At 45.2% G+C, this 12,968-nt stretch overlaps 1 protein-coding gene across 1 annotated transcript in view; it reads left to right on the top strand.

Annotated features, from left to right (window-relative positions):
- Window positions 1-11,633: 11,633 nt before the first annotated feature.
- The window catches only part of LOC126457603 (leukocyte surface antigen CD53-like), a 40,369-nt gene continuing 39,034 nt past the window's right edge, over window positions 11,634-12,968 (top strand). Inside the window, exon 1 of the mRNA XM_050094055.1 lies at window positions 11,634-11,762. Coding sequence (XP_049950012.1) covers window positions 11,685-11,762 — 78 coding nt within the window. The 5' untranslated portion in view covers window positions 11,634-11,684. The remainder of the gene's footprint in view (window positions 11,763-12,968) is intronic.

The following is a 12,968-nucleotide window of genomic DNA, read 5'->3' as shown; positions in this document are numbered from 1 at the left end:
GCTTGTCTGTTCACCAGATGTATGTTTTCCTTTGGGAATATTTAAAATCATTGGTGTATTGAACTCCTGACGACTGTCGATGTTCTGAGGGAGAATCTCCAAAATGGATTTGACCAAATATGAAATACACCAGGTGTTCCCCATAACGACCAAGTATGAAAAGCAGGTTCAGGAGACACTCGGAAGCAGGTGTTGGTCACCTCGGGCGATTTTGTAAATGTAAATCTGTTCGGTAAATGTGTCATTTTTCCGCGATGAATAATAACTCCTTTCATACTTGTATTATTTTTCTGCCATCAGAATAAATCCTTTCATATATCTCCATGGCGAAGGATTTTCGGATTCATGTTCATAGCAACTATTTGTAATATTTTGATGTCAAGAATAAATCCGCAAAGCTTCTGACATATGTTTTTATACACCCTGTAGACAGATCCAGACAAAAGTCTTTGTTGGCTCTAAGATGAAGATAGAACGATACCCTTCTTTTGTCTCAGACGACAGTATAATTTATGGAGGTAAAGGAATGCTCTCGTACTTGAGATGCTAGTGTGTTCTGTTCAATGCTAGTGCGTGTTCTGTTCAAATGCTTGTTTTGAAAATAGTTCGCTTTGCGGCACAAATATTCACAATTTCAAAACGAAATTACCTGTTTCGGCCGCCACCGTCCATCTTGAGATCATAAGACGGACGTAGTAGTTCATCCCAGACACCGAGATATTACTTTGTCAATTGGAGTGAACTACTGTACCCATCTTATGATCTGATTACGAATGGTGAATTAGTTGCGACTGAGTCAGAAAATAAACGACTTTGAAAACAAGCACTGTAATTAATTTATAGCAATGATCCCCTCAAGAATTCCAATGAGACTGAGGAACAGACATCAGGGGAGAAAACGAAAATGAGCGTAAGAGGGGTGGAGGAGCGGGGGGAAGGGTGGGAGGGCATGCAGCATACTACTGTACATGTGTATTATAGTGCGTGTAGTATGCTGCATACACCTGCTTAGATTTGATGCTCGCTAATATTGTCATAGTTATAATCTTCTGAAGAAGGGCCCAAGGTGTGTGAAACTGGTAAAAAAATAAATTTTCTTCTGTGGAGTTGGTTGATCATTTTTTCAAAAAATAGACAGTTGGTGATGATGGATAAAATAGTTAACAGCATTCATCGACAAAGTATTTGAACTCTTTCGTATACGTTCCTACAATCGAGCCAACGCAACGGCTAGCAAAACGCTCCTCTTCTTTTTTAGTGGGGGGGAAAGGGAGCAGTGATACATACGCACCAGTATAGAGGCATTAAAAAGGAACTGCCTTCAATAATAGTCGAAACTGTGGTCTTGTATTATTTGACATCATAGATTGGTCTCTCATTCATAAGAATTTTACTACTTCTGCTTTGATTTCGATAGGCGACGTTCATTGCAGTCCCGGCTGATAAAATTTCGCTTCAATCTGAATGAGCGCTGGCAGCTTCCATGAAGTACTATCACTTCTGAATGTGATAATTTTCTAACGCGAGAAGAACGACGGCGTAAAAGAATAAAAAGATAAAGCTGTTATTAAATGGAAACCCGGAAGTTTATATGAATTTCACGGTACTTCACTATGCATGGTCCTGTTCAATGTGACAAGCCTTCGTCTTCCTTCGACCTGAAAATCAGCTCCAGACGAGCAAGCTAGCTACATGTGGATCTACAGTTTAACATGCGATTCAAAGCACGCTGCAACTTGATTTCTGCATTTATACGGAAGCACTGTCATTTGTGGAAGTCGCCAGGTGTCAGAAATAAATCCAGTAGCTGTCCAGCATTTGAGACTCACACTTGTCAGTTTGTAGCCCTATGCTTCTTTGTGCAGCCACCAAGGTATCAAAGAAATAGCTATCAAATATTCTAAAGAAGTTTTTCAGCCTAGCACGCCGAATTACTATGGAAGCACTCTCTGCACTGGAATATTGCTCAAGTGTGTGAAATCTGTATCAGTGTGAATTAACATGCGGCACTGCATTCCACAAAGAAGAGCACTATGCATGGTTGCATTTTTATTGTCTCACGTATGAGTGCAATAGAAACTTCGGAAATTCTGAACCGGCTGATACTCAAAGCATAATGCATAACATAACGTGAAACTATATTTGAAAAATTCTAGAATCCTACTAGATAACTTACAAAAACCTAAGGTATCTAGCAGCCCTACACATATGCAACATATGTAATTGATAACGTGCGCCTAGCCATCCTTCATGGCAAGCTCCATTTGTATTATGTTACACCTTGAAGGTAACTTCCCCGTCAGTCTGAAAATGCCCAAAATCCAATTGTTTCTTCACTCGAGGATAGAGGAAGAAGTCACTGGGTATCATGTTCGCTGACGGCTGTGGTGAATTATACTGAGGGCTCCGGAGAAGACTGATAATCCAAAGAAGCAACTTATATGACTATCTTGTGCAGAACAATCTGGCGTGAAATCGTGGAGCAAGCGCACCTCCTTGGACAGCTTGCCGCGCCGTTTTCATCTTGACAGCATCTCGTAACCTCGTCAGAAAATTTCGTTAGTTTGCTTCTCTGAAGGTTTTACGTATACAAGCTTAATATGTTAACACCACACCACAGCATTACCAAAAAACATACAAAATGACCTTGCCCAATGATCTGTATGCCCATCTTTTTGGAGATGGTCGCGGGTCTCGGCTGTTCGATAGACCATGTCAAATTAAACACCTTTCAGCCGTCAAATTTCCAACCAACAGTCGGTAGGTTGGAGTGATCACTGCAGCAAATATCTACTAATACCAGTACTGCTGGCCCCTGTTTTGATCACAACCGAGGCAGATTCTTCCTACACATCGATCAGGGGCCTGAAGATAGCGTAGTGAAACGCAGATACTGGTTGCCAAACAAAATAAGGGTGGAAATTTCACGGCTGAAAGGTGCTTAATTTGACATCCTATGCCCAATGATGGTTGGGTCTTTCTCTTTTTTGGGGGTGGTGAATCCACACGTTTCCACTGCTTGCTTTATCTCTTTGTCTCGGTGTCATAGTGATACACTCAGCACTTGTCCATTGTGATTAGGCGGCTGAAGGAGTCATCTTGATCGTGTGAGGCAACAGTAAGGTTTTCACTGCATCCTCAATTCGGCAGGCTTTTTAGAGTCAGTGTGAGGGGTCGCGGAACCCACGGAGTGGTGACCTTTGTCATGTTCAAAGCAAAAAATGTTCAAATGTGTATGAAATCTTATGGGACTTAACTGCTAAGGTCATCAGTCCCTAAGCTTACACACTGCTTAAACTAAATTATCCTAAGGACAAACACACGCACCCATGCCCGAGGGAGGACTCGAACCTGCGCCGGGATCAGCCGCACAGTCCATGACTGCAGCGCCTCAGAGCGCTCGGCTAATCCCGCGCGGCGTTCAAAGTAAAGGTAAAACAATGTTCCGCATTCTGACCCTGACAGGACAATCGATCCTGACGGACCATCGTGTCATCCTCTGACGAATCCGCGTGACACAGATGCAGCAGGGAGGGGCATGAAGGCAGTACACCGCTCTCTTGGTCATTTTTCCGACTTTACACACCTTGGAGTCGCTATTTCTCAATCGCGTAGCTCCTCAATTCGTCTGAGCGCACTCTGCATCACTACTTCCACTGAAGAAAAATCCCTGTCAGAATCGGGAATCGAACTGGGTCCCCCGCATGGCAGACAGCCGCACTGACCTCTCAGCTACGGAGGTGGATTGTCATGTTCATGGCGTCATACAAAATTAAAACTGTGTGCCGAACTAGGACTCCAATCAGCGGGTGAGCATTTGCTCACGAAAGGTAGAGCTCTCAGATTTGAGTCCCAATCCAGCAAGGAAGTTTCAAGCCAGTGTACACTTTGCTGCAGAGCGAAAATTGTCAGACAATATGATGAAAACTGATCCATGACCAATTTTCAGTATTTCTACTATCGTCTCTATTGTGATATACTGATCTTCGAGCCTCAGGGCCACTACCTCTCTTGCGATTCCCGATTCTTCAGAGAGAGGTGGTCTGTCACTCCAATCTTCGTCCTTTCGACTTGTCCGACCGCGCTGGAAGTCTCTGCGCCACCTAATCACTGTGTTACACACTAACATTACGACCACCTAACCGTTAGCGTATTGGTACTCACTGAAACATAATACAGTAGCGAGTCAGCATGGCATGGATTAAACTGTCCTTGGTGGGTTTCCGGAGTTTGTGGCACCAGATGTCAACTCACAAGTCAAGCAATTGTAGTAAATTACAGGCCAGTGAGTTGTTGGCGTTAAGCTTGCGCTTAACATCGTCCTAGATAAGTTCCATCAAGGTGAGTTCACTAACCATGATTCTCCGACAATTACAGTACAATCCTATCCTTTTAAAGTAGACAGTTAGCTTGCTGGTAGATGCCATCCCTGCTGAGGAAGACATCAACCATGAAGGAATGCAGTTGGTCACAGTAATGTTCAGGTAGTCTACAGCTGTCATGGCACCTTCTATTACCACCACAGGTACCACAGAAGCCAAGGCGAGTGCCCCCACAGCATCATATGACCCCCAACTTTCTGCGTCTGTGGCGCAGTACATATTTCGACAAGTCGTTCGCCTGGATGGAGCAGTATGTGGTCACAGCCATCGACCTGGTGTAACAAGAAACTTGATTCATCTGACCAAGCGACACGTTTCTATTGATCCAGGGTCCAGTCCCAATGATACAGTGCCCTCTGCAATTATAATTGTAGATGCAGTTGCGTCAACATGGGAAAACACAGCATTTCTCTGCTGTGGAGTACCACGTTCGACAATAAGCGCTGAACGGCGAGCTCCGAAATATTTTTGCCTGCACCAGTATTATACTCTTCGTTATATCTGCCATATACCGCTTCCTATACTGGTTTACAGAACGGGCAAGCCTGCGACCTCCATATTCTGAGATGAGTCATGGGCGTCCTACATTTTGTCGCCTATTTGTGGTTTCGCCATCTTTCAACCACTGTGTACAGATGCTGACGACAGTAGCACACGAACAGCCAATCAGCTTCGCTGTTCCCCGATGCGCAATCCCAGGTGCTGGGCAATAACAACTTGTCCTTTGTCAACTTCACTTGTGTCAAGGTATTCCACATTTGGTGGCCCATTTCGTCGCAGAATGATTCCCCATTCGTCTGTGCTGTACTTATATTCTTTCCTTCCCATGCTACGTGCCCGCAACGCCACCAGACGGCATTCAATCTCGCTGTGGCTGAGATCATAATATTTTGGCCCGCCAGGGTATGATGGTACATTACTGCCGTATTCCCGAACGGGAAGGCGTGCCGGTCCCCGGCACGAATCCGCCCCGGGGATTAGTGTCGAGGTCCGGTGTGCCGGCCAGCCTGTCGATGGGTTTTAAGGCTGTTTTCCATCTACCTCGGCAAATGTGGGCTGGTTCCCCTTATTCTGTCTCAGTTACACTACGTCGACGATTGCTGCGCAAACACTGTCTCCACGCACGCGTACATCATAATTACTCTACCATGCAAACATTTGGGATTACACTCGTCTGGTATGAGGGAAGGGGGGGAGGGGGTGTCCACTTGGTGCTGAGCCGCACAATTACCCAGGGTTCGGTGTGGGGCAGCGATGGGGCGGGTGGACTGCTGTGGCCTGTTGTGGGGTTGAGTACCACTGAGGGCTACGGCGGGACGAAGTCTCTCCATCGTTTCTAGGTCCCCCGTTTAATACACAAAACAATACACACTGCTGTATTCTCCTATTAGATTGATGCATAAGTTCGTAGCGTTTTTGTTTTGCGTGTCGGTATTCTGGTTCCTATGGGTTTAATTATCAATTGTCATTTTTTTGTTGTAGTTCACTGCTACTATCTGAGTTTATACATTGTCATTTTGTTATTTGGTGTAGTGACTGGCCCTGTGAACGCAAGAAAATGGGGAGCCAAGAAATCGTAACGCTTCCTACAAACTCTTCTGTTTGAGTTCAATAGAGGAGTGACGTTAGCGGAGGCAGCCAGAAACATTTGCGCCGTGTAAGAACATAATGCCACTGGACAGAGCAAGGCAAGAAAATGGTTTTCTCGTTTTAAGGAGGATCGTTTTGACATTAGCGACGTTCAGGAAGCAGTGTACTCGAGACCTGGCAAATGTAATGAACTGTGATCATTCCACCATCCTGCGACATTTTCATGCATTGCGGTAGGTTCAAAAATCGGATGCGTTGGTATAGCATTGGCTTCCGGAAGGCGTTCGATACAGTTCCGCACTGTCGCCTGATAAACAAAGTAAGAGCCTACGGAATATCAGACCAGCTGTGTGGCTGGATTGAAGAGTTTTTAGCAAACAGAACACAGCATGTTGTTCTCAATGGAGAGACGTCTACAGACGTTAAAGTAACCTCTGGGGTGCCACAGGGGAGTGTTATGGGACCACTGCTTTTCGCAATATATGTAAATGACCTAATAGATAGTGTCGGAAGTTCCATGCGGCTTTTCGCGGATGATGCAGTAGTATACAGAGAAGTTGCAGCATTAGAAAATTGCAGCGAAATTAAGATCTGCAGCGGATAGGCACTTGGTGCAAGGAGTGGCAACTGACCCTTAACATAGACAAATGTAATGTATTGCGAATACATAGAAAGAAGGATCCTTTATTGTGTGATTATATGATAGCGGAACAAACACTGGTAGCAGTTACTTCTGTAAAATATCTGGGAGTATGCGTACGGAACGATTTCAAGTGGAATGATCATATAAAATTAATTGTTGGTAAGGCGGGTGCCAGGTTGAGATTCATTGGGAGAGTCCTTAGAAAACGTAGTCCATCAACAAAGGAAGTGGCTTACAAAACACTCGTTCGACCTATACCTGAGTATTGCTCATCAGTGTGGGATCCGTACCAGGTCGGGTTGACAGAGGAGATAGAGAAGATCCAAAGAAGAGCGGCGCGTTTCGTCACAGGGTTATTTGGTAAGCGTGATAGCGTTATGGAGATGTTTAGCAAACTCAAGTGGCAGACTTTGCAAGAGAGACGCTCTGCATCGCGGCGTAGCTTGCTGTCCAGGTTTCGAGAGGGTGCGTTTCTGGATGAGGTATCGAATATATTGCTTCCCCCTACTTATACCTCCCGAGGAGATCACGAATGTAAAATTAGAGAGATTCGAGCGCGCACGGAGGCTTTCCGGCAGTCGTTCTTCCCGCGAACCATATGCAACCTGAACAGGAAAGGGAGGTAATGACAGTGGCACGTAAAGTGCCCTCCGCCACACACCGTTGGGTGGCTTGCGGAGTATAAATGTAGATGTAGATAGTATTCCTTAAGCCAAAAAGACAAAAATCGGCGGGTGGCCGTATATGATCACTGACTGCTCGTCACCAATTGGCTCGTGAACAACACCGACCATTCCTACCCTCTATCGTTATTGCTGTCGAGAAATGGTGTCTTCATGCTAACATAAGGAAAAGAAAGGAAGAGCGACTCCCCGTACAAAGACTTGTGCGCATCCACAAAAGATAATGTTATGCATCTGGTGGAACAACAACGGTGTAGTATACTACGAATTGCTTCCCTGATATATAACCATCACTGCTGACTCTTATTGTCAACAACTGAAACGTCTTGCAGACCCAACCCAAGAACAACGACCAGGAAGACTGCGTGAAGTGATGCTACTCCACGGTAATGCCCGCCTGCATTCTGTTAAACTGACAAAAAACAATATACAGGAGTTGGGTTGGAAAGTCATTCCACATCCACCTTATTCACCTGATCTTTCGCCTCAGATTCTCTCCACTCCCTACCGAACAACTTTCGAGGAACTTCATTTCCGGACGAACATACACTCAGAACAGAGCTCGACGTGTTTTTCGCCCAAAACCACGTGATTTCTACAGTCGCAGAAACGAAAATTTACCTCAGCCTTGACAGACTGTTGCAAATAATGCAAGAGAATATATTATTGATGCTTTATGTCTCTGTTATGTGTATCTGTTGTGTTTATTAAACTTACGGACAACGCTACGAACTTATACACCAACCTAATACCGAACCAGCATGGGTTAATGCAGCATTGTTCCCTTCAAATGCCTTTATGTTCGGGCCCCTCTGGAATCGTGCTTCGGCACCGTGGCTTGGGAATTTCAGTGTATACCAGGACTATAGACATGTGCCTGGAACAAAAAAAAAAAGTTAAAAATACTTAATTTTTCGAGTTAATAATTGAAACATTAGGACTACCTCTTATATTAGAAACTGGCTGAGTGTGTGATGTCTGGAGACTATAAAAAATGCAACCAAACATCAATCTGCTTTACAGTACTTCCCTGACGAAGAGACTTCGTACTCAGACCTTGATGCCCCGATCGCCTTACTAAGTCTGAAATTATAGAAACACTATCTCTTTTTGAACGACGACAACTCATCTAGATCGTCTTCTTGCAAACATTTTACCTAACAAGATGGTGTAGTGTTGTGTTACTGGCACTGGACACGTATTTGAGAGAAGTAGTGTTCATTTCATCATCCTGACTCGTGGGTGTCCTTTAATTTACTTTCCCTGAAATTAACCAGTCGAGTGCTGGAACAGTTCCCTCAGAAAGGCCACGGTCACTTTCTTGCTCTATCCACTTCCAACTGAGCTTGTGGTCTCACATTGGGAACCTCGATTTGCCAGAAAGTTAAATTCTAGCCTTCCCTGCATTAATCTTCCACCCTGTAATACAATTTACACTGTTGTGAAAACTCCTAACAAACTAAGCTGTGTGATGGATGGAACCTTGACTTCTGTGGACGCTGCTCTTACTGACTGAACTATATCAAGTACAAACCGCACTCTTCAAATGGCTCTGAGCACTATGGGACTTAACACCTGGGATCATCAGTCCCCTAGAACTTAGAACTAATTAAACCTAACTAACCTAAGGACATCACACACATCCATGCCCGAGGCAGGATTCGAACCTGCGACCGTAGCGGTCACGTGGTTCCAGACCGAAGCGCCTTTAACCGCACGGCTCGCACTCTTCCTCACAGCTTGCAACTACCAGGAAGTTTCACAGCGTACACTCCACAAAACTTCCATGCGCCGTGGCTAACCCACTCTCAGCAGTGTCCTTTTTCCCGTGGGATAGAGTAAACCCCTAAGGCGGATCGTGAGTCATTCCTGGGTTAGCTCACGATTTCCCGCCAAAGACGAGGACCTTGTCCAGGCCCGGACAATGGACCATAATGGACCTTCGTGGAATGAGACGGAATGGCAGTGTGAAATGGTGATGTAATCACACTAGATGGATATCTATACGAAGCCTCGTCACTCAGCCCAGTTGTGAATGGTGAGTGTGTGTCCAGGAGAGGCAGCCTGTCTTACAAAAAGCATGAATATAGTATCAGAATTATGGCACTAGCCATGATGGCAGATTAAATTGATGCAAAGCAAAATTTGTTCTGCTATCATGGCAAAAGCAAAGCAAAATTTGTGACCGATGTTATTGACAAGAGTCCTATGATAAATTTTCAATTTTCCTAGGAATTGAAAGTGTCGTCTACATATTTCAGAACATTGACATTTTCTTCGATAAAATATATGGACGCAAACACATGCAACAATATTTAGTAGGTCGTACGTAGACACCTATTTGCTGCCAGATCAACAAAGATAAGTGCTATCGAGCTAGACTTGCATTTGGGTGGGTAGCTGTCCGGGCCTGCCGAGCGTTGTTGGAAGGGGGGTGCACTCGGTCCTTGTGAGGTCAATTGAGAAGTTGGGTCTCTGGTCGCGGAAGCTGATAACGGCTGCAAGAGCAGTATGCTCACTTGCCTCAACATTTCCGCGTCCAGTGACACCTATCAGCAAGGACTGACACAGTGGTCGGTCAGCACCGTTGGACCTTCTGAGGCCTGTTCTCGCAAGAGTTATAGTTTGAGACGCTTTTATTGCATTATCCTGTTTGTCCTACAGAGATCGGTATGCTTACGTGTCGCAGATACAAAATCTGCACTGTACCGCTGGCAAATAACGTCCAAAAATATGGCTACAAGTATTTCGCGACGTATTTCTTGAATAAAAATCTCAGTGCAGATTTTGTCTCTGCAGGACAAACAGGATAAAGCAGTAAAAGCATCTCAAACTAAAACTCTTGCCAGAACAGGCCTCAGAAGGTCCAACGGTGCATTGGATAAAGAAAAATCGCAGAGGAAAACTTCCCGCACTTTACCTCCTGATTCAAGGGATGGTGCTGCAAGCAACGCGGGATAGAAACTACATCTATGGAAGTAGAGGGCACCACTTCACTACGAGCCATATCGCTGTTGCTATGACGTATTCCAGCCAATCATAAGCCGTCCTTTGCATATAAAAGTGGGAGCCTCGCTAGTTTACGACTCCCGGATGACGAACTTCGCCGTGACATCTACCCTTCCTTCCAACTATAACCTGGCCTTGTTCCCCGCCCTCCCCAGGGCCCCCTTTTTCCTCTCCCCTCCTTCTCCCATAGCGGATTTTCCTCCTTCCCCCCCTGAGACCCTGCACCCCATCCTTGCCTCTTTCCTTCGCACATCCCTCCCTACCTGGCCCTCTTCAGCGCGCTCCCCACCCAACTCCCTTCCCCTGCCTCCCTTCTTCCGGTCTCCCTCATCTCCTTGTGCCTGGCAGATCCTCCGTTTTGATCATCGTCAGTGTGCCACGTCAGTATTGTGTTTAGTGCTGTTTCTCCTGTGTGTCAAGAGGTGTGATTTTAATTGTGTGCTGGCCTTGTACTTAGTGTCTCTGTCAATGTTTGTTATGGGCTACGCCATCCGTCGATACTTTCATGCACCGGTCATACTGTGCCTTGTGTTCTTTTAATTGTCCCAGTGTGTGGTTTTTTGTGTGCGCTACTTTTTTATGGTTTTTATCTCCATTTTATAGTCGCCCCTTTTTTGTCTATTGCCTTCCAAGATGTTCCCCTTTTTTTATATCTATGTTTACCATGTTTTCTCCTTTGTATATTTTTAAATGTCTTCTATTGTTTGTTCTGTCTTTCGGCTGAAGAGCAGCGCATATGCTGCTGCCAGCCCGCTCCGATGGGGAATTGAAATACAATAAAGAAAAAAAAATAGTTTACAACAGTTTTTTAGCCCTGACGACGACAATGGAGGTAGTGGTCGAAAGCTCGGAGTTTTATCCTGAATTGACGCGGCATGTACACCGAAAGATTTTTATTCAACGTCCAAAAACGGTATTTTTTTTCTGTCAACCGAGCTGACTTTTTCGATGTTGGTCGGTTTTTATTAGAAAACAGTATTTATCTGCTTATGTTCTAACTTACAAATACTGCAAGCTTTTTCTTTATCCTGGTATTGTAAATCCTAAATCGTTTTGCACTTTCGTATATTTGGTATATTTTGTGTGAGAACACTCGTAAGAAAAATGTGAAGAGTCCTGATGCAACCTTCGCTGTGTGTCAAGAAAACAAAACGTTCTTCCCGAGAATCGTCAGAGACGTTCCGCTCCGTGACGTTGCAGATCCTGTCGCTGGCGAGCCTGGCGCTGGTGATGCTGGTGGGCGGCGCGTGGCAGACAGTGGAGCAGCGCGCGGCGCTGGCGTTCGTGCCCGCCGCCCACGGCGCCACCAGCCTGCCGCCCCCCGCCGCCCCGCTGCCCAGCGGCCTCGTGCTGGTGCCCGGCGCCGCCAGGGACTCGATGGGCGCCGTCATGCGCGCTGCCCTCAGCCGATACTCCGCAGACCTCCGGCACTCTTGGGACAGTTTGCAGAGATCGGTAGGCCTACGTTTCGCGGGCAGAAAATCTACACGATGCTGGTGGCATCTGAAACAGATTCGCGCGTGAACACGCCACATATTTCCATGTCATATTATTGCATTAGGTTCGTGCACAAGTTCGTAACGTTCTTGTTTTGCATGTTGGTACTCCGGTTGCTAACGGTTTATTTATAGATTGTCATTTTTATCTATAGTTCACTGATGCTATCTGAGTGACATTTTGTCATATAGAGGGAGCGAATGGAGTTGCTATAAAATGCAGCACATGTGGAGAAATCGGACATTTCTGACATATTATTCTGTTTGAGTTCAATAGAGGGGTGACAGCATTGGAGACAGGCAGATACATTTCCTCCTTATACGGGAATAATATCATTGGACAGGGCATGGCAAGAAAATGTTTCTTTTTTTCTTTTTAAGAAGGATCGTGACCCTCTCCTTCGATGTTTGATGAAGATCGTTGACACGCATTAATCCAGAATGATCCACTTCATTGTACTCGAGAGCTGGAAAATGTTATGAACTTTGATCATTCCACAATTGGGCGACGTTTACAGGCAATGGGGAAGGTTCGAAAGTTGGGTGTGTGGGTACAGCACGCTCTAAGCCAAAATCAGAAAAAATCGGTAGTTGCATATGTCCGTCTCTGCTTGCTCGTCGTCAGTCGGCTTGTGAACAACACTGACCATTCCTATCCTAAATCGTTACTGGTGACGAGAAATAGTGTCTTTATGCTAACGTAAGGAAAAGTAAAGAGTGGTTGAGCCCAAACAAAGCAGCAACACCCCATACAAAGACCTACGCGCATCCACAAAAGATAATGTTATGCATCTGGTGGAACAGTGCGATACAGTGCACTACGAATTGCTCCCCTGAAGTGTAACCATCACTGCTGACATTAATTGTCAACAACTGAGATGTCTTGAGATGCAGTCCAAGAACAGCGATCAGGAAGGCTGTGAGCAGTGATCCTATTCCAAAATAACTCCTACCTGTAATCTGCTATACTGACAAAAAACACTATACAGGAGTTGGGTTGGAAAGTCATTCTGCACTCACCTTATTCACCTAATACTCCCCCCTCGATGGAGCAAGCTTCAATGAGCATTCTTTCTGGGTCAAAACGCACTCTGAACATGGTTCAATGAGTTCTTCACCACAAAACCACATGATTTCTACAACCGTAAAATCGAGAAGTTACCCT

The sequence above is a fragment of the Schistocerca serialis genome, chromosome 1, assembly GCF_023864345.2.
Source record: "Schistocerca serialis cubense isolate TAMUIC-IGC-003099 chromosome 1, iqSchSeri2.2, whole genome shotgun sequence".
Classification (NCBI taxonomy): Eukaryota; Metazoa; Arthropoda; class Insecta; order Orthoptera; family Acrididae; genus Schistocerca; species Schistocerca serialis.
Note: the sequence above shows the minus strand (reverse complement) of the source record. Positions and strands in the feature narration are given on the sequence as shown.